Source organism: Mesoplodon bidens, assembly GCF_964165515.1.
Source record: "Mesoplodon bidens genome assembly, chromosome: 15".
NCBI classification, from domain to species: domain Eukaryota; kingdom Metazoa; phylum Chordata; class Mammalia; order Artiodactyla; family Ziphiidae; genus Mesoplodon; species Mesoplodon bidens.
In genome coordinates this window covers 53,726,731-53,752,671 of record NC_138171.1, presented here as the reverse complement: position 1 = coordinate 53,752,671, position 25,941 = coordinate 53,726,731, and the positions used below count along the sequence as shown (strand labels likewise).

Below are 25,941 nucleotides of genomic sequence, written 5' to 3'. Positions count from 1 at the left end.
GACAAAGATAAAACAAAAAAAGAAAATTACAAGCCAATATCACTGGTGAACATAAATGCAAAAATTCTCAACAAAATATTCGCAAACCAAATTCAACAGTACATTAAAAGGATCATACACCATGACCAAGTGGGATTTATCCCAGGGATGCAAAAATGGTTTAATATCCACAAAGCAAGCAATGTGATACACCACATTAACAAACTGAAGAATAAAAATCACACGATCATCTCAATAGGTATGGAAAAACCATTTGACAAACTACAACATCCATTTATGATAAAAATTCTCAACAAAGCAGAGGGAATACACCTCAACATAATAAAGGCCATACACAACAAGCCCACAGCTAACATAATACACAGTGTTGAAAAGCTCAAAGCATTTACTCTAGGGTCAGGAGCAAGACAAGGATGCCCATTATCACCATTTTTATTCAACATAATATTGGAAGTCTTAACCACAGCAATTAGACAAGAAAAAGAAATAAAAGGAGTCCAAATTGGAAAGGAAGAAGTAAAGCTCACCATTTAGAGATGACATGACACTATACATAGAAAATCCTAAAGATGCCACCAAAAAACTACTAGAACCCAACAATGAATTCAGTAAAGTTGCAGAATACAAATTTAATATACAGAAATATGTTGCATTTCTATACACTAACAGTGAACTATTAGAAAGGAACTTAACAATCCCATTTACAGTTGCATCAAAAAGAATAAAATATCTCGGAATAAATCTAGCTAAGGAGGTAAAAGACCTTTACCTGGAAAACTGTAAGACACTGTTGAAAGAAATTGAAGATGACACAGATGGAAAGATATACCATACTCATGGATTGGAAGAATTAATATTGTTAAAATCCTCATACTACCCAAGGTAATCAACAGGTTCAATGCAATCCCTGTCAAAATACCAATGGCATTTTTCACAGAATTAGAAAAAATAATTCTAAAATTTATATGGAAACACAGAAGATCCTGAATGGCCAAAACAATCTTGAGAAAGAAGAACAAGGCTGGAGGTATCACACTCCCTGATTTCAAACTATATTAAGAAGCTACAGTCATCAAAACAGTATGATACTGGCACAAAAACAGACACACAGATCAATGGAACAGAATAGAGAGTCCAGAAATAAACCCACATTATATGGGCAATTAATCTACAAAAAAATATGCAAGAATATACAATGGGGAAAAGACAGCCTCTTCAATATTACTCAGCCATAAAAAGGAAGGAAACTTGGTCATTTGTAGAGATGTGGATGGACCTAGAGACTGTCATACAGAGTCAAGTAAGTCAGAAAGAGAAAAACAAATATTGTATATTAACACATATATGTGGAATCTAGAAAAATGGTACAGATGAACTGGTTTGCAAGGCAGAAATAGAGACACAGATGTAGAGAACAAACATGTGGACACCAAGGGGGGAAAGCGGGGGGTGGGGGTGGGGGTGGGATGAATTGGGAGATTGGGATTGACATATATACACTCATATGTATAAAATAGATAACTAATAAGAACTTGCTGTATAGCACAGGGAACTCTACTTCACTGTACAGGAGAAACTAACACAACATTGTAAAACAACTATACCCCGGTTTAAAAAAAAAAAAAGACATAAGGTTGGATTGGATTAAAAAAAAAAAAGACAGCCTCTTCAATAAATGGTACTGGGAAACGTGGACACCATATGCAAAAGAATCAAACTGGTACATGCAAAAGAATCAAACTGGACTACTTTCTCATACCATATACAAAAATAAATTCAAAATGGATTAAGGGCTTAAACATAAGACCTGAAACCATAAAACTTTTAGAGATAAACAGGCAGTATGCTCTTTGACATTGGCCTTAGTAATATTTTTTGGATATGTTCCCTCAGGCAAGAAAGCAAAAGCAAAAATAAATAAATGAGACTACATTAAACTAAAAGGCTTTTGCACAGTGACATAAACTATCAAGAAAAAGAAAAAATCAGCCTACTGAATGGGAGAAGTTATTTGCAAATGATATATCTGATAAGGGGTTAATATCCAAAATATACAAATAACTCATACAACTCAACATCAAAAAATCAAACAACCCAATTAAAAAATGGGCAGAGGATCTGAATGGATATTTTTTCAAAGATGACATACAGATGGTCAACAGGTACATGAAAAGATACTCAACATCACTAGTCATCAGGGAAAGGTAAATCAAACCACAATGAGATATCATCTCACACCTGTCAGAATGGCTATTATCAAAAAGACAACAAATAACAAGTGTTGGTGAGGATGTGGAGAAAAGAGAACCCTCATGCACTGTTAGTGGGAATGTAAACTAGGGCAGCCACTATGGAAAGCTGTATGGGGATTCCTCAAAAAATTAAAAATAGAACCACCATACAATCCAGCAATTCCACTTCTGGATATGTATCCAAAGAAAATGAAAACACTAGTTTGAAAAGACATATGCACCCATATGTTCATTGCAGCAGTATTTACAATAGCCAAGATATGGAAGAAACATAAGTGCCCACTGACAGATTAATGGATATAGAAGAGGTGGTATATATACAATGGAATATTCCTCAGCCGTAAAAAAGAAATGAAATATTGCCATTTGTGACAACATGGGTGGACCTAGAAGGTATTATGCTAAGTGAAATAAGAGAAACACAAATACTGCATAATTTCACTTATATGTAGAATCTAAAAAACAAATGAACAAGCATAACTAAACGGAAACAGAGTCATAGATACAGAGAAAAAACATGTGGTTGCCAGAGGGGAGGAGCAAAATAGGTGAGGGAGACTAAAAGGTACAAATTTCCATTTGCAAAATAAATGGGTCAGATGTATGAAATATATAGTGTGGGGGAATATAGTGAATAATTACATAATATCTTTTCATGGTGACAGATCGTAACTAGACTTAGGTGGTCATCATCTTGAAATGTAGAGAAATATTGAATTGCTATGTTGTGTAACAGGAACTAACATTGTGTTGTATGTCAATTATACTTCAAAAACAAACAAGCTCATAGATCAGATTTGTGATTACCAGAGGCGGGGGAATGGGGGGAGGGGGAACTGGATGAAGGCTGTCAAAAGGTACAAACTTGCAGTTATAAGATAACTAAGCACTAAGAGTGTAATGTACAACATGATAAATATAATAAACACTGCTGTGTGTTATGTATGAAAGTTGTTAAGAGAGTAAATCCTAAGAGTTCTCATCACAAGGAAATGTTTTTTCTATTTCTTTAATTTCGTATTTATATGAGATGACGGATGTTCATAAACTCACTGTGGTCATCATTTCATGATGTATGTAAGCCAAATCATTATGCTCTACATCTTAAACTTACACAGTGCTGTAAGTCAACTATATCAAAAAAACTGGGAAAAAATATTATGGTATAGAACTCAGGAAGAAAAGACTCTGTGGTATTGGTGAAAGAACAGACAACTAGATCAATGAAATGGAGATGAACAGGTGGAGTACAGAGAATTTTAGGGCAGTGAAGCTATTCTGTATGATACTGTAACAGTGGATATATGTCATTATACATTTGTCCATCCCATGGAATGGACATCCCAAGAGTGAACCCTGATGAAAACTGCAGACTTTGGGGGGCTTCCCTGGTGGCGCAGTGGTTGAGAGTCCGCCTGCCAAGGGGACACAGGTTCGATCCCTGGTCTGGGAGGATCCCGCATGCCGCGGAGCGGCTGGGCCCGTGAGCCACGATTACTGAGCCTGCGCATCTGGAGCCTGTGCTCCGCAGCGGGAGAGGCCGCGATAGTGAGAGGCCCGCGCACCGCAATGAAGAGTGGCCCCCGCTTGCCACAACTAGAGAAAGCCCTCGCATAGAAATGAAGACCCAACACAGCTATAAACAAACAAACAAACAAATAATTATTTTAAAAAACAAACAACAACAACAACAAAAACCTGCAGACTTTGGCTAACTAGGGTGTGTGGATATAGGTTCATTTGTAACAAATGTACCACTCTGGTGGGGGGATGTTGGTTATGACGGAGGTTGTAGATGAGTGGGGAAATCTCTGTACCTTCTGCTCAATTTTGCTGTGAATGTAAAACTGCTCTAAAAAAATAAATCTGTTCTTTAAAAAGGAAGAGAAGATGGGAGGAGATGATGGTGGGGATGTGATGCAGGGCTCTACCGCCTCTGGGGTCTTGGGCTGGGGTGCTGGAAGTCCCCAGCAGTCAGACCTTGGGGCTGTCCTCAGCTTGGGAGAGGGGCAGAGTCCAGTGGACCTGCTGCCCCACCTAAGTGCTCAGCTGCCCCAGCATCTGGAGACCAAGATTCTGCCTTTGCTGATGAGGCTGGAAGAGACTCTGAGGCTTCTGTAAAAGTAGGGATGTGTCCTGTCCCCCACTTCCCCAGCCCCATCTTAAGGATGCAGGTCTGTGTTTGGACCCAGGACATTTGCACAGATATTCAGAAAGGACAGGGTGAGCCAGGGAGGTGCGGGCGAAGGAGCCCTGAGAAACCCTCGGGTGGAGCTGGAGGATGGAGAGCGAGGAAGGCTGGCAGGGGTACCTTGGAGGCAGCCCAGGAGCCCAAAGACCCAGCCCCGCAGGGCTGCGTGAGTCTGCCGTCCGTCCACAGTGGGGTCATCTGCCCACAGGCTCAGCCAGTAGCCACGGCAGAAGGAGGCCACTTGCTGGCAGAGGAAGAGGAAAAGGGCGTGGAGGCAGAGCGGGGTGCCCACAGCTCGTAGGTAGGCCAGGTACATGGTAGCCTTCACCTGTAGCACACGTAGGAGAGATGGGGGCAGAGAGACACCCCAGGGGGAGAGAGGAAAGGCCAGGTGGGGCTCCCAAAACTTGCCAGTGGGGCAGATGGAAGCACCATGCAGCACCTCCCACCTGGAGCATCCTCTCCTCTCTAGACCCGCCCAGCCTCAGGACCCCCTTCCTCTATGGCTCCCAGCTGGCAGTGGGAGCCTTAAAGGGGACAGGCTGTGGCACTTTCTGAGTTGGGAGTGATTTATTGAACACCTACTATGGGACAAGCATGTGTCTCCATCCTCATCATAATTCCCACCTGACAGATAGGGAAACTGAGGCACAGAGAGGTTAAGCCACTTGTTTAAAGTCTGGTTCCTACAAATCTGAAATTCTCCACGCAGCTGCAGCCAGAGTGAACTTTTGAAAACATCCACTTGCTGTTGAAAACATCTTGCTGTTGCTAACCTGCCCTGGACTTTCTCTTGCTCTGAGAAGAAATTCTAAACCTCTTGTACACTCTTTCACCTTACCATCTACGCACCATCCGCTGGTTTCATGGGATCCCTTCCTTTTCTCTGGCACCCTAAGCGCCTTCTCACCTCAGAGTCTCTGCCCCTGCTGTTCCCTCTGCCTGGAATGCTCCTCCCCCTGCTCTTTCCATGGCTACTTCCTTCGCATCCTTCAGGGATGTCAAATGTCACTCCTCAGAGCATCCCATCCAGGCTGGTCACTGATCCTCGGTCGGTCCCTGTCTCATCACTTTCTTTATTTTGTTTATAGCATTTATCACTACCTGATATCACCTTGCTTATTAGCATAATTGTTTTCTCACTCTCTCCCCTGCCCCCCCCCACTAGCCTGCAAGCTCCACCAAGGCAGAAACTTTGTCTGGCACACAGTGGGGGTTCTGTAAATGTCTTCTGGATGGATGAGTAGGTGGATGGTTGAGTGGGCAAATGGGTGAGTAAATGGGTAGGTGGGTGGGTGGATGAATAAATGAGTGGGTCTGTAGGAGGGTGGGTGCATAAATGAGCGGATGGATGGATGGATGGGTGGCAGATGGGTGGATGGCTGTGTGAGATGGATAGAAGAGTGAGTAGATGGGTAGGTGGAGGGATGGGTGAGTGGGATGGATGGGTGAATAGGTGGAAAGGTAAATGGATGGATGGATGAATGAGTAGGTAGGTCGGTGAATGGGTGGGGGATGGGTGGACAGAGCAGCATAGGAGAGAAGAAGTAGTACAGGTTTCAGATTCAGACTGCCCTAGGTTTGAGTCCCAAGTTGGTCACTTGCTAGCTGCGAGAACACAAACCAATGTCTAAACTCTTTAAGAACCCAGTTTCTTCATCTCTAAAATGGAGTTATCACCATCTGATTTTAGGGTGGTTGTGGGCATTAAGAAGTATGAAGTATCTAGAATCTTACGTGGCACATAGTAGGTGTTCAATAAAGGTGAGTCGTCCCCCCAGCCCCGTCCGCCCCTCCAAGTGCTGTATGTCTTGGGAGGTCCTGAGTCCCCGGGGGCAGCGGTGGCAGTGGATGTGGAGGGGGAGGGAGCAGTGGGTGGTTACCCTGCCATATTGTATGCTGTCCTCTCCTTTTGGCTGTGCTGCCCCCTCAGGATCATCTAGGGGAAGCCCTGTCTGGGCCTCGGAAGTGGCGCTGTCCTTCTCAGGGACTAAATTCACGGACCTGTCATGTAGAGGAAATGAGGACAAATCAGTGTCTCTCTTCGTGGGGTGAACACGCCCAACCCTCAGGGCCACTGGAAGCCACTGAGCCACTCACTCTCTCATTCATTCATTCAACTAACGTACTGAGCACCAACTAGGTGCCATGCCCCAGTCCTCCCTCTGTGGTGCCCAGCTAGATGCCACCTATCACCCCAGAGTCAGGCAAGCCTGTTCTTCGGACGCCATCTCACTGAATGAACTTATTTGCCAACTTTGGAACTTGGTTTTCATTTTGGTCTAAGCTTTGCTGCAATCATTTTGCACCTGCTGCTTATTCTCAGATTTGTCAGTCCAGGTTTGCAGGAAGTCAACTTTGCACAATTCAGATGCTGAAGATTTCTTGAATGTTCCTTTTATCTGTGGCTGAGTAGGCTGACAACCTTAAATGTGAATTACCATCTGCTAACTGTGAAACCATGGGCAGCTGACAATCTCTCTGTGCCTCAGTTTCCTCAGGTGTAAAATGGGGATAATCTATGTCTCTCTGTCTGCCTATCTATCTATCTATCTATCTTTCAATCAATCAATTTATTCACCTATCCATCTTTGTGATATTGTGATTTATGTTAAGAAATATATACTTGGTCTTTGACCCCATCCCTGGCACACAGTTCCTAAAACCCTTGTAAATTCCTAAGTGATAAGAGCCCTAGGAGCATCTTTTGTTCTACTGAGGTGACTCTGGGTGGGCTCCTGGATGGCTCCTGGTTGGGGGCTGGTCACCAGAAAGACTAAGCCATGACTAGAAGCTTGGAATTTTCAGCCCCACCCGCATTCTCCAGAGAGGGAAGAGGGGCTAGAAATGGAGTTAATAATGGATCATGCCCACAGGAGGAAGCCTCCATAAAACCCCAACAGTATGGGATGTGGGGTGCTTCCAGGTTAGTGGACACATCCACATACCCAGAGGTTGATACACCAAGCTCCACGGGGACAGAAGCTCCTGCATGTGGGACCCTCCCAGACCTTGTCCTGTGACTCTTCATCTGGCTGTTCTGTCTCCTTTGTCACATCCTTTAATAAACTGCTAAATGTACGTGTTTCCCTGAGTTCTGGGAGCTGTTCTAGCAAATTACTTGAACTCGAGGAGGGGGTGATGCAAACCCCCAATTTGTCCCCAAGTAGGACAGAAGTTGTGGGAACCCTGGAGACCTACTACTTGCAATTGGCATCTGAAGTGGCGGGGAGCAGACTTGAGGGACTGAGCCCTTAACCTGTGGGGTCTGACATCTCCAGATAGACAGTGTCAGAACCGAGTTGTGGAGAATTGCTTGGTGTGAAGGTTTGCAGGGGGCAGGGGGCACCCATCTGGTGTCAGAGTGAACGCTGTAGTTGTGTGAGAGTAATGGAGAGAAAGAGGGAAGACTAGCAGGTTTTTCCAATACAATATTTATCTACCTACATCTATCTGTCTGTCTATGAACTCTACCTATCATCTATCTATCTATCTGTCTATTCATCCATTCATCATCTATCTGTTTGTCTATCTGTCACCCTATTTGTCTACCTACCTACTTACCTCTCTACCTATTATCTACCTATCTGGTCTTACTTGCACTGTGAAGACGGCGGGCCGGTCCCGTGTGTGGCCCAGGAGTACTCTGGCTGGCTAGCTGGGATGGGAGGAACTGGGCCCAACCTCAGGGACCGAGGCCCTCCAGTTCCCCCCGTAGTTCCCTAACAGCTGGCACTTAAGCTCACACTCTCTGGCTCCCAGTGGTCTGTTGTTCTGTTTCACAAGGTCACTTTCCATAAAAAGGGAGAGCACAGGAGTCCAGCTATGGCCTGGCTAAAGGGGGCTTGAGAAAAGGGGACAGCAGGCCTCCTCCTGGTGGCCCCCACCAGCACCAAGTGATGCTGATGTCCTTCAAAGCATGAATGACAGGGCCTGGCACAGACATTAACAGCTATGGCGTGGATCCTTCTTTGGAGCTGGCCCTGCCCCACTCCAGCCATGAGACAAGTCTGATAAACTTTAGGGGATTCATCACATCTGAGGGCAAACCGGTCATCCTGTGAACAGAGCATGTGGGGACTTAATCATTGTGGCTAATTGATTGTCAAATAGTCTCTGGTGAATCATCCCACAGCTGAGCCCCATGGTGGGTCTTAAGCAGATGTTCAATCCAGAATGGTTGTGGCCGCCCCCTACCTGCCTGAGATGCAGGTGGTGACACAGCCGCCTTGCTTCAGCCTCAGCTTTTGTGCCCTCCCCAAGCTCTGCACCAGAGCAAACTCACCTCTCTGGTCCACCCTCAGGCCTCCCACCTCCAGCAGAGCCTCTGCGGTCCTTGGCACTGGCCGGGGGTTCTGTTTCTGCAAGGTCAAGGGAGCCGTGTCACTCTATGGGGGTCGGTACCTCGGGGTCCGGATGCCAGCTTTGACACCCACTGGCTGTGCAGCCTCCACTCGCTGAGCATCCATTTTCTCTGATCTGCCTCCTCCCCCCTCTCTCCGTCCTCCCTGGGTTCTTCCAGGAACATTATTCATTCATTCATTTATTCACTTGGCAAATATAATCAAGCATCTGCTATGAACTTGGGGTTGGGAAACAGCAGTAAACACTGCACATAATCCAACAGCTCGGGTCTCCCCAATACCCTTGCATAAGCAATTTATTGTGTCTGCAATGTTCTTTTCCAGGTAGCTCTCACCCAACCTCAGGTGTCATCTCCCCCAGGGGAGGACCCTCCTGCCCACCGTCCCCCAAGCCGGGAGGGTTCCACCTTCGAGCTCCAGGAGGTTGACACCGTGAACCAACACAGGGTTTTTACCGGGGTGAGCCAGGGCTCAACAGAGGAGGCAGAGGCTGGGACGGGGGACCTGGCTGTGAAACCCCCTCTGTCATGCAGGGGCAGCACACAGCCTGCAGTTGGAGGTTCAAAGCCCAACACTGCCACCTATGAGCCAGGTAAACTTGGACGAGTTCCTTAACTTCTGGGCCTCAGTCCTCATCTATAAAATGGAGCTAAGTACAGTACTGACCCATAGGGGCTAAGTGGTGACTAAATGAGTGAATGGAGAGACCCCTGGCTGTTCTTTATCACTCACTGTGGCTGTGCTTGGACCACTGACTTCACTTCCAGAACACTGTCATTTTTCCAGTGGGCACTGTGTTCTCTGGATTAGTAGAAGCCCTAGCTGGCATGTTGGGGGCCTCTGGCCTCAAGGCACCAAATGACCTCTTTGCTCAGTCTCTGTAGCAGTTTCAAGCACAGACCCTGGAGTTGAACACACCCAAGTTCTAATGTGACCTTGGGCAAATTATTTAACTCTCTTTGGCCTGAGATGCTCATCTGAAAAGTGGCAGCCATAATTGCAGGTGTCTCCCACGGGTGTTGTAGAGACCAAATGAGACAATGCATGTTTATAGAAGCACTTAGCACAGCCCCTGGCTCATAGAAGGTGCCACTGGCTCTTACTGGGGGATGGGTGGCCTTGTGGGAGAGGCGTCTGCCTCCAGGCCTGTGCCTGCAGGGAGGGTATGGCCAGAGTGCTCCACTCTGGCCAGTGGGATCTGTGGAACCTTCTCCCCAGGGGTGGCAGAAGCCAGGCACAGAGAACCAGCAAAGCCCAGCCAGTACCTTCTTCTCCTCCATCTCCTGGCTGTCTGGCTCCATCCAGAAGGCCTGCCAGGGTCCCCTTCCTGTGCAGAAGCTCCTGGAAGGAACCCACCTCTACAATGGCCCCATCTTCCAGCACCACGATCCAATCAGCCTGGGGCAGGACGTGGAGCGCATGGGTGACGAGAATCCGTGTCTGGGCAGGAAGGGATGGAATTTACACTCGTGTGCTGGACCACTGTTGCAGAGCTGGGGGAATGGGCCGGGAGTGTCCTGGGGCTCAGAGTGGGGAAAGCTCTCCTTCTTGTGCTCCTGCCCTTTTTCTCAAAAATAGCATCTCCCAACAGTGAAATCAAGGGACTCCTTCAAACTGTCCCGAAACCAGAAGACACGGAGTTCAACTGAACCTGGCCAGTGACCTGAGGCAGAGCTGGTAGTTTAACCACAGACCCAGAAGCACGAAATGACTGCTTGGACTTCCCTGGTGGCGCAGTGGTTAAGAATCTGCCTGCCAATTCAGGGGACATGGGTTTGATCCCTGGTCTGGGAAGATCCCACATGCCACGGAGCCACAAAGCCCATGTGCCACAACTACTGAGCCTGCGCTCTAGGACCCATGTGCCATAACTACTGAAGCCTGTGCTCCGCAACAAGAGAAGCCACCACAATGAGAAGCCCGTGCACCGTAATGAAGAGTAGTCCCTGCTCACTGCAACTAGAGAAAGCCCGCGCAGCAATGAAGACCTAGTGCAGCCAAAAAAAAAAAAGAAATGACTGCTGCTGTGAGCCACTGACATTTAGGGGTTGTTTGTTATGCAGCATTGTCACAGCAAAAGCTGACCATTACAAAGAGGAACACTGGATTCATGGAGCATGGTGGTGAGCAGACTTGGGTTAGGACTTTCTCTGCCTTTGCTCTATGCCCTCTGAGACATTTTCCCAAACTTACCGTTCCCTGGAGCAGCCCACCAGGCCCGATGACCTGTTTGAAGACATGCTGGCCGACATGGGCATCCAGGGCTGCCAGGGGGTCATCCAGCAGGTACACAGCAGCCTTCCTGTACACAGCCCGGGCCAGGCTCAGCCGCTGCTTCTGGCCCCCAGAGAGATTCATGCCCTGTGGCCATAAGAGAGAGACAGGGGCCTGCGTCTCCACCTGCTGGGTGAAGCGGTGTGACGGGGGCCGGGTCTGCTCATCAGAGTGAGCTATGGCTCATGGTGCCTGTCCTCTAGGGCCACCTCCAGCTTGAAACACTTGCTCTCAAGCCAACATCCCCTCCAGCTTCCACCCTGCCTGGCTTCTCCCCTTTCCAGACAAGCTTCCTGCACCCACTGCTCCCTCCACTTGAGTCTGGCTTCTGTTCCCATTTCTCCACTGATGCAGCCTTCCTCAAGGACACTGTTCACTCCCCTGTTGCCTAATCCAGTGGTAGCTTTTTAGTCCTTATGTTCTTATTTTCTTTCCTTCTTTTTCTTTCTTTTTCTTTCTTTCTTCCTTTCTTTCTTTTTTCTTCCATTCCCTTCCTCCCTTCTTCTCTTCCTTCCTTTTGTTCTTTCACTTATTCATTCATTCCACTCATATTTACTGCATGGCTATTATGTACCCAGCAGTGTTCTAGGCTCTGGGGACACAGCAATGAACAAAACCTCATCCCTGCTTTCATGGATCCTTCACTCTAATGAGGGTGGGGTGGGAGAGAGATAATCAATAAACAAACACATAAAATGTTATCACCTATCAGATGGTGTTATACACCATGAAGAAGAATAGAGCAAGGGAAGGGTGTAGGGTGTACTGGCGTGAGCAGGGTTGCTGTGCTGGGTAAGGTGGTCAGGAAAAGCTACTCTCCACTAAGAGACTTGGCGGGATGAACCATGTGAACTCCTGAGAAACAGCTTTACAAGCAGACAGAACAGCAGGTGCAAAGGCCCTGAGGTAGGAGCATACTTTGGGTGTTCAAGGAACATCATGGAGATCCATGTGGCTGGAGAGAAGCAGGAAAGAAGGAGTATGATGGGAGATGAAGTCGGAGATAACTGGGGTCAGGTCGTGGGGGCGTGCCTTGTCAGTGATGGTCAGCACTGTGGCTATGACTCTGAGGGGATGGGGAGACCTGGAGGGTTCTGAGCAGACAAAGGACATGAACTGACAGGTCTGAAAAGAATCCCTTTGGCTGCTGCACTGGGATTAGCCTATTAGGGGTGAGGACAGAAACAAGGAGGGCAGCCAGGGGCTCCTGCAGCAATGTGGGGAGAGCTGATGTGGGGACTGGAACATTCTGGATCTGCCTCCAAGGTGGATCCAACAGGATTTGCTGACGAATTAGATGTGGGTGTAAGAAAAAGAGAGGAATCGAGGATGCCAAGGTTTTGGATCTGAGCTCTGGAAGGATGGAGCTTCCATCACCCAGGATGGGGCGAGCTTCGGGGGAGGAGGTAACGGGAAATCACGTTTGGTTTAGGATGTGACACAGCTGGACAGACGTAGCCGGCAGCAGGCACCCACCTCCTTCTGAAACCCCTTTCCTTTGACTGCACGATGCCTCATCCTCCTCCCTAGATGTTCCTTCTCAGCTGATCTCTCTGGCTCCTCCAGACCCTTTCCAGGGCCCTCTCCTCTTCCCTAGAGGAAACCTCACCCATTTACTTAACTTAAACTTCCACTTTTCCACTCTCAATTCCCTAATCTGGAGGTCAGCAAGTGTTTTCTGTAAAGGACCAGAAAGTAACTACTTAAAGCTTTGTGGGCACACCGCCCCACCCCCACTGCCCTGGTCTCTGTCACAACTGCTCATCTCTGCCCTTATCGTGCAAGAGCAGCCATGGACCACAGGTAAATGAATGTGCATGGCTGGGTCCCAATAAAACTTTATTTACAAACCCAGACGGTGGGCCAGATTCGACCTGTGGGTCATAAGTTGCCAATCCCCACCCAACCCATAGCTCCAGATGCATACATCCTGTTTATTGGACATCTCTGCCCAGACCCTTTGGTGAGGTCCAGAGAGGGGAAGCAATTCGACCAGTTCCACCCAGAGAGGCAAGGCAGGAGCCTGGATCACCTCATTCCCAGTTGTTGGAGAGCCCCTCACCACCAAGCTCTGCCACATCTCCCAGCCTCTCCTCAGTCTCTGTTTTCAACCATTCACTCATTAATAACTATTTATTGAGCACCTGCTATGTGCTTGGCTCTGAGCTGGGCCCCTTTTCTCCCCTACCTCCCTGCCCCCCCCAGTGACCTTCCCACCACACCGCCCACAGGTCAGGGTGGCAAATGGCCCTCAGCCGCCATGCCTCCCTGGCCCAAGAAGGCCCAAAGACCCTCACCTGCTCCCCAGTTTGGGTGTGGACTCCTGCAGGGAAGCTGCCCACGTCTGGCCACAGGGCACAGGCCTCCAGGACCCTCTCCAGCCACGGCAGGTCCAGCTCCTGCCCGAAGCACACGTTGTCTACCACGGACATGTTCTGGACCCAGGCCTCCTGCGGCACGTAAGCCACTGGACCCTAAAACACAAGGAGGCTGATGGGGACGGAGGAGGAACGGTGGGAGCTGGGCTCTTGGTGGCGGTGGAAGGCAGCAGGGAGCTCAGCTGTGAGACGGGGAACAGGGAGGGGCAGAGACGGGGACATTCCAGCCAACAGGCAGGGGTGCGGCCTCACCTTGATGCTCACGGACCCCTCCACCTTTGACAGCTCCCCAAGGAGGGCGGAGAGCAAGGAGGACTTTCCTGCCCCCACTGGACCGACGACAGCCAGCAGGCAGCCCTGGGGCACCGTGAGGTTGATCCTGGCAACACAGAAGGGGTGACGTTTCCCTGGGTAGGATTCAGCCCGAGTCTGTCTGAGTGAACCCCAGACAGAGCCAGCCTTGGCTGCTGATGACACACCTGGGGTGGGGGCGCCACTAAGAGGATGTCTGGGGGCCATCCTTCCCTCTCCCGATCCCTGTCTGGCTATGCGAGCAGCCATCCTGCATGTGATCGTACATGTGCCCACATACACGCACGCACATGTGTATGTGCACACTTGCATGCATGTACACAGATGCACACATGCAAGCACACATGGGGCACATGTGTCTGTGCACACATATACTACATACACAGACTGCACACACACAGATACACACCCTCACACAAGTGCACATATTCACACATGTGTACACACAGACATATGCCCACAACATATACAAAATCCATGCACACACAAGTGCAGGCACACACACAAACATGCTCTCACACACGCCCGTGCATGCACACATCTGCACACACGCATGTACACCCGTGTGTACACATGTACCCGCACCACACAGGGTTTACTGGGCAGGAGGTTTAACCAGCATCTCCTCTTGCCCAGGTCATTGCCACAAGCTCCTCACCACTCTTCCTGCTTCTGCCCTCGCTCCCCGCCCCTTTCTGTGTCATGCAGTCTTGTCCTCCATGCACGGGCCCAAGGGACCTGTTCAAACCCAAGCCGGCTCATGACACTCTCCCGCTGAAGCCCCTGGCGGTTCCTGTTTCACTCAGGGTAAAAGCTGAGGTCCTAACAATCATGAAGGACACCCAGCATCCCATTGCTGCGGCCATGCTGACTTCCTGCTTCCTAAACACACCTGGGGGGATTGTGCCCTGCAGGTGTCACGTGGCAATGTCTAGAGACACTTTCAGTTGTTATCCCTGGTGTGGCTGCTGCTGGAATCTAGTGGGTAGATACTGGGGGTTCTGCTAATCATGCTACAGTGCACAGGACAGCCCCCATGACAAAGAACTATCCAGCCCCAAACATCAGCAGTGCTGAGGTGGAGAATCCTGGGTCCAGGCATACTCCTGCCTCAGGACCTTTGCACTTGCTGTTCCCACTGCTTAGAAAGCTCCTCTCCCAGACACGTGCAAGGCTCATTCCTTCCCCTCATTTGACCTCTGTTTAAATGCCAAGCCTTCCCTCACTGCACACACCCCTCCTTTGACATCGTGCTCTGCCCCCCGACCCTGATTTCTCATTCGTGCACCCCCCACCCACCCCCGATCAGAACATCAGCGCCAAGAGCACAGGGTTCTTATCTGTTTTCTTCACTCTATTCCCAGTTCCTAGAACAAGACCTGGCACATAGCAAGTGCTCAATGAATACAATGAAATGAGCAAATGACAAGAAACACAAATACGGCCCCGGGTGTTTTCTTTCCCTTCACAGGGAGTTTTGGGGTTGGCTGGGGTTTTCTGCCATAGAGACCCAGCCAAATAGTTGGGGGCTGGAGGTGACAATGACCAGTCTGACACAGGAGGCACAGAAGCACCCACAGCTGACTGGGCCGGGCCTTGGGGCAGTTCTTGGCCAGGCTTCCCTTGGCATCATCGTGACCAGCCTGGGGACCAGAGAGCCATCTCCTCCCCGTTGGGTGAGGCTCAGATGCCCTGTTCCCCCTCCATGGGCAGGAGCTCTCCCTTTCCCAGCTTTCCCAGCTTTCCCAGCTTTCCCATCCTCCCCAACTTCGTCAACGGAAACAGGAAGGTTGTCACCAGGGAAACCACCTGTACCTGTGCAGGCAGGGAGGGCTTTCCTGGGACCAAGCGAAGGTGCCTTCCTGTATTCTGATGTAATCCTCTCCAGTGGCTGCAGGGCATTAAAGACCAGTTATAAGAGATGCTCCCGGCTGGCCCCTCCTCTAAGAGACCCCCAGGCAACAGGAAATCTCTTCCACTAAACAAACTGTCCCTCCACTCACTGGCTTGTGTGTGACCCTGTGGTGGTTATATTCTCTCCCTGCCAGATGGTTATACAACTCAGGGGTCGGCAAACCATGGCCCAGGGGCCAGATCCTGTCTGCTGCCTATTTTTATAAAGTTTTATTGGAACACAGCCATGCCCATTCATTTATGTAGTGCTATGGCTGCTTTCACACTACAAAGGCAAAGGTGAGCAGTTACAACAGAGAACAAAGGGCCTTGGAAAGCCTAAAATATGTACAATTGGGTCCTTCATAGAAAAGGTTAGTGGGCTTCTGATACAATTTATCACCTGATCCGGGACTCTGGAGAGTGAAGGGAGTGTTATTAATTTCACTGGGACCACAGACGTAACCAGGGACATATGGTCTCCCTATGTCCCTGGGTCTCAGATGTTTTATCTATATAATGAGGGAGGAGCCAGATTTAGTGGTTTTGGACACTGAATACACATTTAGAATCACCTGGAAAGATTTTTTAAAACACAAAGCTCTCCATGGCTCAGCCCAAACCAATAAATGAGAATTTCCATGGGGGTAGGGCCCGAGAATCTTACATCTAATGAGCGGTTGACACCCATTGACACCCCCTGGACTGGATGGTCTCTAGGGGAGGGTTGCAGACAAAATGCAGGAGGTCCAGTTACATCTGAATTTTGGATAAACAATGAGTACTTTTTAAGGATAATTATGCTGCCACATATTGCATGGGAGCTACTAAGACTAAAAAAACCTATTTTCTGAGTATGCGAAATTCAAATTTAACTGGGAGTCCTATGTTTTTCTTTGTGAATCTGGCTACCCTACTCTGGGGTCTTGTCCTTTCTTAATGGTCTGGGGTGTGGGGATGCTTCTCCATTTCCCCATCTGTAAAATGGGTGGGTCGTAGAGGTATCCATCCCATAGTGTTGTGGTGAGGAGTGAGGGGGTCACCGCTAAGTAAAGCACTTTGAATGTGCTGGCTCGTGGTAAATACTTGGTCAACATTAGCTGTCGGTGTCTGTGTTAATCTCACTGTCACACACCTTTGGGGGAACAGCAGGGACTGAGACTGCGGGGGGCAGTATGAGGCTCTGGCCGCAGGCAGGTGACCAGGTGTGTCAAAGTCATGACTCAAATAACCCTCAGGGGTCTCTGGTCCAGGGTCCATGGGGCCCTCCTGTGGGGATAAAGGCACGACATCACGGACCCTAAGCTATTTATTGGGCAGCTCCTGAGACCTGGGACCTGCTATCTTTTGGTGGCCCTCAGGGTGATCCTGGTGGAGGTGGGGTGACACAATGGGGAACGGAGCTGGCAGTGGGGGAGTTACTGCCCAGGGCCACACAGCTGGGCGAGGCAGACCTGGGATTTGAATGCAGAGCCCACCTCTGAATGCCCGCATCACACTGATTTGGCTGAACAAAGCTTTGCCCAGCTGAAAACGTGCCCAGAGCTGTGAGGAGCCTCAGAAAAAGCAATTTTGGGTTATTTAGAGGCCTCTTTGCTGACTTCTTTGGGGTTTTCTCCCAATAATAATTCTAATTATAACTAAAATGCACTGAATGCTGACTTTGTGCAGGGCCCTGCTCTAACTGCGATGCTTCAAAGGACACATTTAACCCTCATAACAATCCTATGCAGAGGTGCTGTAATGATCATCATGTCCATTTTGCAGATGGGAACACTGAGGCTCAGAGAGATTAATAACTGGCCAAGGTCACCCATGTTGGGGTCAGTGCTGGAGCTAGAATTTGGATTCAGGCACCAATGTCACAGGATACACTTCTAATCACCATGTGGGTGATTTCTAGGTAAGCAACTTGATACTTTCTTAGGTACAAGGGGAGAGTCCTTACATGGCATCTGTTTCCTAGTCACACGGCCGATGGCCTGGTCTGCACATGCCAGCACATGCCGGCAGCCCCTCAGCTGGGATCCTGGCATTCCATCTGTGGGAAGGGGGAGCCCTGCTGCTCCCCTCATCCCTCCCACCCCCTTCCTGCTGAACTCAGCTCTCACCACATCTGCAGGACCTTGAGTCCACGGCCTCAGGGTCAATTTCTTCCAGGCAGAGGAAGGCAGCCAGACGGTCAAAGGACACCCGGGCCTGGAAAAAACCAAAGCCCTAGGTCAACTGTGCCATAAGGGCAAAAAAAGAACTCAGATGTCGGGTGTCGGGTGCCTCAAGATGGTGGGAAAGCTTCCGGACTACCAAGTCCTACACATTTGCAAGGCATCAGCACAAAGCTTTCTAGGTCACGGAAAACGATGCACATGAGGTTGGCACAATGAGGTAGTGGTGACCTCCCACCTCCTTGCTTCCATTCTGCAGACCAGACCCGGAAGCGGATGGTGGCTTTTCCAGTTGGCCGTCATCAGGAATGATTGCAAACTTTGTCCACCTGGAGGCACCCTCTCCACTCCCAGCCCCAACCCCATCTTCCGTGATGAAAGGATAGTTAAATAGGGATGGCTCAGCTGGACCAGTTTTCTCATTTTCATCACACGGTGTGAGTGCAGACAGTAGAGGAAGAGAAATGAAGTGAAATTGCTTTGTATAAAAAGGGAACCAGACTGAATTCTTGCATGTGGAATTGCTGGAAAGGTGAGGCTGCCTATTTTGAGGATGTTTGCTGGCATCTTCCCGCTGTTCCCGGTGCCCTCCCGTCTCTTTCCCTGCTTCGTTTCCTTGCCCCGGCACAGCCTGCTACACCCCTACAAGGCTCCTCCAAGACGGCCTCCCCTCCCTGCCACCTCACCTGGACGACGGAGTGGATGGAGAAGGGCAGGAAAGCCTGGGCCTTGTTGAGAATGTTGAGGACCGTGAGTGTCACGAAGGCCTTCTCAGCGTCCATGGCATTCTCCTCGGCTACCAGAGTATGGACAGCAAACACAACCAGTGCCACCTGGGTGGGAGACACAGGAGGTGACATTGAGCTGCTAAACATGGCCAGGAAAGGCAGGCCAGCTGTGGTATCTCAAGGGTCCTTGTGGCCACACTTGCCACTTGGGAATGGGTTCCTCTCCACCCAGATCTCCCCCCAAATTCTTCTACTGATGAAAGGAGTTGCACGCATGTGAACCCTGTTCTAAGAATCAGAAACTCTTGGTTCCAGGCTTCGAGGGACACCACAGTTTTCCATCTTGGTGGCATTTTTGCGGTTCTAGACATGGGTGGAACTTGTGACTCTAGACTCTCTGGGAAGATGACTCTGAAGTTGCAGGTATCAGCAGCCATGGAGGGCTCTAGGTCCTGGTGGCATTTCTAGTTCCGGATGTCACTAGGGGGTGGTTCTGTTCCAGGGGTTGGTGGTGTTTTGGTTCCAGGTGTCGTTGATATGATGATCACACTAGGTGCTGGTCAGTCGGTGTGATGGTGACCCTGTGATCCTATATGGGGAGCCCTTATCCCCGCCCCCAGCACTCCCTCCCCTAGTCCACGCTCTGCAGGGAGACCAGAGTGACATCACCAGGAACGTGGACACTTGGAAGGACACCAGAGACACAGAGAAGAGGAGGCTGGAGGTCCTCAAGGCGCCCAACTCCTGGGCCCGGACGCGCAGGACTCTGTCCAGGAAGGCTCCCTCCCAGCCGTGGTACTTGACCGTCCTCACGTTCCTGAGGACGCAGCTGGTGAGCCGCGCCCGAGAGTCCTTCTCCCTCATTTGCTTTTCCTGGGACCAGAGGGAAGAAGAGAGCAGGGGACAGGGACAAGTCCGGGATTTTCCTTCTCTGCAACCGCCGCAAGCCGCCACCACGCCCACCCCACACCTGTCTTCTCCCCACTGCCCTGCACCAGTGCAGGACCCAGGACCTGCAGGCTTCCCGCCCCCGTCCTGCCTGGAGTGTCCCTTCTTCCAATGCCAAACCTGATGGTGGTTCCTCTTCTTGGTGATGAAGAAATTCAGAGGGAGAAGGCTCAGGAAGACAGCGATGGCGGTGAGGGCAGAGGGCCCTAGAAGCTGGAGACGAAGAGCAGGATGTCACGAGACAATTCCAGAAGCCCAGCTGTCAGTACAGGGGTGGGGGGAGGCTCAGACTTGGGCCCTAAGGCAGGGAGGGGTCAGAGAGGCCAATGAGGGCAGCCACCAGGTCATAGAGACCAGGACTCATGGGCTCCTTAGAAGGAAATACCTGTGGAAGATGGAGGCCATCTTTGTTAGGGAGGGGAGATGGGGAAATGATGCACCTCACACAATGGAGTGGGGACAGGGTCGTAGTCAAGACGGGTCATGCACCTAGATGGGCAGGGCAAGGGCGGCGCCTGGCTAGAACGGTGAAGACAGACTCTGGAATCGGGATCTGGGTTCAAATCCTGACTTTACACATACTGGTGTGGCCTTGGGCAAGTTACTGACCCTCCCTAAGCTGCAGTTTCTCACATTAAATGGAAATGGAGCTGTTCCCACTGTCTGTAGTGAGCGCTGGTGTCATACAATCAATGATTATCCCTTGACAAGGGTTGCCAGATTTAGCAAATAAATATATTTAGCTGCCTGCCCAGTGAAATTTGAATTTCAGATAAACAGCAAATAAGTTTTTAGTATAAGTATATCCCATGTCATGTTTGGGATATACTTATAATAAGAAATTCTGGGGGCTTCCCTGGTGGCGCAGTGGTTGAGAGTCCGCCTGCCGATGCAGGGGACACGGGTTCGTGCCCCGGTCTGGGAAGATCCCACATGCCGTGGAGCGGCTGGGCCTGTGAGCCATGGCCGCTGAGCCTGCGCGTCCGGAGCCTGTGCTCCGCAACGGGAGAGGCCACAACAGTGAGAGGCCCGCGTACAGCAAAAAAAAAAAAAAAAAAAGAAAGAAATTCTGCTGTTTATCTGAAATTCATCTTTAACTGGACGTCCTGTATTTTGTCTGGCAGCCCTACCCCCCAGCTTTGTGACTTGGGACAGTTATATTCCCTCCCTCTCTATCTGGAAAATGTGGAGGTGGTGAGTGGGGTAAATGATTTTTAAGTGGCTGTGATGTGAGATTCCTCCTGAGGTCATTTGGGTCCATTCTCTAGACAAGCCCCACCCCCCCTCCTCAGGCTGTGGGCCTCATTTTCCCCTCTCAGCCCCTAAGAATGTTTACTTTCTAATCCTGACGCCCTAGCAAGCCAGTGTTTCATTTATGCGGCAATTTCGCCTCCCAATGGCCAAATGGAGAGATGCCCAGAAGGCAAACACCTGCCTACAGCCAGGGCGGGGAGAATATTCAAAGGAATGTGAACAGAAGGTTAAATAAACTCTCTCTGGCAAAAATGCTACAAATGCTAACTATAGCAACCCCAATTCCTACCCCTCCCCCTTTACCAAGGTTTCATGGTTACTTTCTGATGTTAGGACCACCTGCCGAGAGTCAGGGAAAGTGATGGGTGTGTTTTTGCAGTTTCACTTGAGTCACGGGTAGGCCTGCTTAACTGCCCTGCATTTTCCCCAGTGTCCTTCCTCCCTTCCTCTCTAATAATAACAGCTAACATTTATGCACTTGCTGAGCACCCTCTGTATGCTAGGTCCTAGACTGCAAGGTAGCAAGTCAAAAAGTGTTCAGGCCCCAAGCCCTTATGGTGGGGGCACTGGAGCAGTAGCAGAGGTACAGTAATGATGATAACACACAGCTGATATTCTGGAGCATTCCACACTCACTCACAATCAATATGCCTTTGATACACCCACCCAGGGGCCTGTGAAACACAACACATGGGCCAGATCTCTCCTGTTTATATGCCGACCTCAAGCCGTACAAAGATTGTTAATCGTTCTTACATTTTAAAATGATTGAAGAAAATCAAATGAAGATGATTTCATGATATGTGTAAATTACGTGAAATTCAAACTTCAGTGTCCATAAGTAATTTTATTGGAACACCACCAGGCCTGTTTGATTAGTATTGTCTGTGGCTGCTTGCGCACTAGAAGGGCAGAGTTAAATAGTTTTGAGAGAGACCCTATGGCCCCTAACGTCTAAAATATCTACAATCTGCTCCTTTACAGAAAAGCCTGTGAGCCTGGAGCCAGCCCACATGCAGCAGAGCTGAAGAAGAGCTTCAAATGAACTGCCCCACCCCATGCATAACCAACAAGACAATTAAACACCTATAGGGTATAGCTGTGTCCCAGGTGCTTTCTAAGTGCTTCACAGGTATGAGCTCATTTAATTCCTCAGCAACTCAAGGGCTGGGGCACTTTGGTTAATTACTATCCTCACTTTGCCAATGAGGAAATGAGGCTCCGAGAGGCTAAGTTACTTACCGGGAGGTTTTACAACTAGCAAGTGGTGAAAGCAGGATTCGAACCCAGGCAGTCCCACTACAAAGTCTGTGATTTTAATTAAAAAGAAAAAAGAAAATCCTGCACCACAAAACAGACGTAAGAAAGTTAGAAAAAGTTCTGATTTTTTTTTTTTTTTGCCTGGTTGGCTACTTTATGCTTTTTGAAAACCAAGTAGTAAATTCTTTCCCCTAAATTTTCTTTCCATTTTTTTTGTTGTTGGTAGTGGTGGTGGTGATGGTGCCCTACCATTACTGGTAACTTCAAAACATGCCTAATCTGCCCACTTGGTACCCCGATATCACACCCAAAAAGTGCCAATGTCATCACCATCATCATCATACAGACGAGGAAACTGAGGCCCCCAGAGGTGAGCATCCTGCCCAAGGTGAAGTGAAGGTCATCCTCGTCTAAGACTTTGCCCATTACGTCAGCCTGCAGTGTGCAGATGGAGCTAGGATTAAGAAGGTGGGGGGAGGAGGATTCAACTCAAATCCCAGCTCCCTCTGCCCCAGCACACCTGCCAGAGGTAGAGAAAGCAGACGATGATCCAGATGAGCGGCAGCCACAGCCCGTTGAGGTAGGTGATGCTCTCGGTCAGCCGCTGCACATCCACAGACACCAGGTTGACCACGTCCCCCACTGCGCTGGCCTTTCTGGAGCTGCTGGACAGAGCCAGGACCTGGGAGGGGCAGAAGACGGAGACCTGAGTCGGGAAGGAGGGAAGGAGGGGGTGAGGGGCAGTTAGGGAGGCCCATGGAGGCAGGGAGGCCCACGGAGGGAGGAAGGGCCCAGGAGGGAGGGAGGCCCACGGCTTGGACTGAGCAAGACAACAGCCACCCAGCAGGCCGGGGTCTAAGTTGTGCTGCCCCTGCTGGCTGAGGCAGATTTCTTTACCATCTGAGCCTCAGTTCACTCATCTGTAGAGTGGGCTAATAAAATCTCCTCAGCTAACCTCCCATTGTGAGACTCCAGGGAGAAGACAAAAATGAAAATACTCTGAAACCCCTAAAGCACTGGACTAATAACAATTAATAACACTACATAAAAACCTTGGATTCATGCTGATAATGGTGGTCATCTGCTGAGCGCTATATCCTAGGCACTGTGCTAAATAAACTAACAGTTTCACCATTTTCTGCGATGGGGCACATTGGACAACTGTATGGAAGAGGTACTGCCATATTTCATTCAATCTAAAACACTGTGGATAAAGTACTGTCTATTTTTGTATCACTATGGGAAAAAAATCAATGCCAACTAAATTAAAACATCTTGATTTCAGAAGTTAAAAAGAGAAAAAAAAGTGAGACTAGAATCAGTGAGATGCAGAATTATTAACCCCATTTCACAGCTAAGGAAACTGAGGCACAGAGAAATTGACCAATTTGCCCAAAGCCAGAGGGCTCCTAAGTGGCTGGGCCAGGATTGGAATCCAGGATGACAGAGGCAAGACATGGGCTAGACAGGGTGTTAGACTGACCCCTGCAGGCATTCAGTGTGCCTCTCAGACACCAAGCTGGTTTTCTGGCAGCCCCAAATTTGCCCTAACTCTGGGGTCACAGTGGACCCCTTCCAGCCTGTTGAATGCTACGTTCTACTGGCAGTCCTCTCTCTGCTGAGTGTGTCAGGCAAGAAGTGAGGGGGTGAAGTGGTGAGCTGGAAATGATTGAGTGTAGAAATTCTGAAAAAAAAATCTTCAAATCTTTACTGAGCACCTGCTCTGTAGGGCCTCACTCTGAGGTGAGTACTGTGATCAACAGAGGCAGGGCACTTGCTCTCTTCAGAGTGGAGTTTGAGCTGGGGAACAAAATTAACTAAAGATTTACATAGTTCATCCTTTAATAGTAATTACGATGAGTGCCATGAAGAAGTGTTTTAAAATATAGGTTTTATCATTATTCAGGCATGGCAAGCCCACAGATCAGGGAAGACTGCCCTGAAAAGAGGGTTTATTATACTCACAGATCTCAAGAGGAGGGGGCACCCCACACTATGAGAGGGCCACTGGGGGAAGCACCAGGATGCTGCAGGGTTGGGGGGGCCACAGGCAAGAGCTTGTTGTGGTTTTCATGGGAAGGTCAGGCAGGGTAAGCAGGCTTAGGATTGGCTAGTTTGAATAATTCCACCAGGCTCTGGGCATAGGAGCTGGGCCTCATTGTCTGGTACCCAGTCCTGGGGCGATTAGGGCAGGGGATAGTGGCCTAGAGTGTTAGGGCCCAAAAAGAAGGCAGTTGGGGTGTGAGCTCTGGACTGGTCGGCTTGCATGTGAAAGAGATGCTTTCAGATGAGTCACTTAGCATCTCTGGGAACTGGCTGACCCTGCGAGGGACAGAGGGGCAGTCCCTCCAGGGTCAGCAAGACCCCAGATGTCAAAGCACCAGATACAGAAAATAAGACCCAGTTAAAACTGAAGCAGCCCAGAGGGCAGAGTGGAGGGGTATGGCCTCATCAGGTGATGAAGGCGGCTGCCCCGAGGGTGGGGACGGGAAGAGCAAAGCCTTCGGGTCATCTTCCTGCAGCCTCAGCTCCATGTGTGGACTCCCAAGACTGGACAGGCCACACCAGCTCCAGTGTGCTCAGGGGGATGTGGCCTGAAACTCGGGAGCCACTCACACGGCCATCCAGGAGCTGATCCCTTTGCCCCCTTCTTTCCCAAGTGACAGCTCAGGTGTGAGAGAAAGGGGCTTACACAGGACTGCCTTGCTCAGATGCTCCAGACCCCAGAGGGGCCAACATCTCTTAGAGCAGCAGCCTCATGGGTTTCGGTTCCAAGGTCCCCCAAGGGGACAAGAATCACTGCACAGAGAGAAGCCCAATGCTATTGCTTACCTCCAGGTATCATAGTTCATTGGCAGAACTTCAAGCCCAGATGCAATTTACCAGTGGGTCAGGGGTCATTTTAATTGTAAGCAGTGTTACCTGGTAAAATAGCTGACAGTCCACCTTTATCCAGTTTCCACACAGCCCGTAGGTTAGCCCTTTATCCTCAGGGGGGTGAGTGTTCACTACATGAAGAGTTGTGGAAAGGGTGCCCAGGCGGTGGGAACAGCAAGTGCAAAGGCCCTGAGGTGGGAGATTGTTTGGCGTGCTTGAGGAACTGAAAGAAGACCTGTGGGGCTAGAGGAAAGTGAAAGAAGTGTGAAGGAAGTGTGTGATGTGATCAGATAGAAGAGGTGCCAGGGTCAGATCACGCAAGGCCTTATAGAAATAGCCAAGAAGGTGAGGGTGTAGTGTGAGCAACTATGAGTAAAGTGATGAATGAGTGTGGTTTTAGGCACTGATGACAGTAACGGTTCAGGAACATTCCTCTTTTTGGCTGGAACATTTGTCTGTAAATTGGGACAGGGTGGAGAGAGAGGAAAGGCCACACCTCTCCCCTGGGGCTCACCTTTCTGTACACCAGGCCCGTGATGGCCATTCGCAGCCTCATCTGTAGCACCTTGAGTCTGTACATGTGCTGCTGCTCGAACAGTGTTTGCAGGCAGGCAGAGAGGAACATCAGCATGGCGAGAAGATAGCCCTTCCAGGCCGGGGTCTTGGGGTCACCAATAAACTCCAGGAAGAGGCTGGTGAGAAAGGGCACCCATGGCTATTGCCTCTGCCTAAGCCTGGCCAGGTCTGGAGGACCAGACAGTATGGGGTTCTTTTTCGTTTTCTACAAAAATGGTTGCAATCATTTCCCCCACTGTCCACGCTCATTTTCAGCGTGACTTGCGTCTCCTCCAATCAACAGGTGAAGTTTTGTTATGGGCTGAACTGTGTCCTCACAAAATTTATATGTTAAAGTCCTAACCCCCAGTACCTCAGAATATGACTGTGTATTTGAAAATAGGACCTTTAAAGAGGTGATTTAGTTAAAATGAGGCTGTTAGGATGGGCCTTAATCCAATACAACTGGTGTCCCTGTAAGAAGAGGAAA

At 49.5% G+C, this 25,941-nt stretch overlaps 1 protein-coding gene across 3 annotated transcripts in view; it reads right to left on the bottom strand.

Moving 5' to 3' along the window:
- The window catches only part of ABCC6 (ATP binding cassette subfamily C member 6), a 63,629-nt gene that overhangs the window by 19,720 nt on the left and 17,968 nt on the right, over positions 1-25,941 (bottom strand). For all 3 annotated transcript variants that reach the window (XM_081255665.1, XM_081255666.1, XM_081255667.1), the window contains 14 exons: positions 25,411-25,588; positions 22,540-22,701; positions 19,626-19,718; positions 19,227-19,430; positions 18,516-18,662; positions 17,776-17,863; positions 15,587-15,662; positions 13,712-13,838; positions 13,379-13,555; positions 11,001-11,168; positions 10,073-10,247; positions 8,729-8,804; positions 6,327-6,447; positions 4,564-4,771 (listed from right to left, as the gene is read on the bottom strand). In XM_081255665.1, the coding sequence (XP_081111791.1) occupies positions 4,564-4,771; positions 6,327-6,447; positions 8,729-8,804; positions 10,073-10,247; positions 11,001-11,168; positions 13,379-13,555; positions 13,712-13,838; positions 15,587-15,662; positions 17,776-17,863; positions 18,516-18,662; positions 19,227-19,430; positions 19,626-19,718; positions 22,540-22,701; positions 25,411-25,588 (2,000 nt within the window). The remainder of the gene's footprint in view (positions 1-4,563; positions 4,772-6,326; positions 6,448-8,728; positions 8,805-10,072; positions 10,248-11,000; positions 11,169-13,378; positions 13,556-13,711; positions 13,839-15,586; positions 15,663-17,775; positions 17,864-18,515; positions 18,663-19,226; positions 19,431-19,625; positions 19,719-22,539; positions 22,702-25,410; positions 25,589-25,941) is intronic.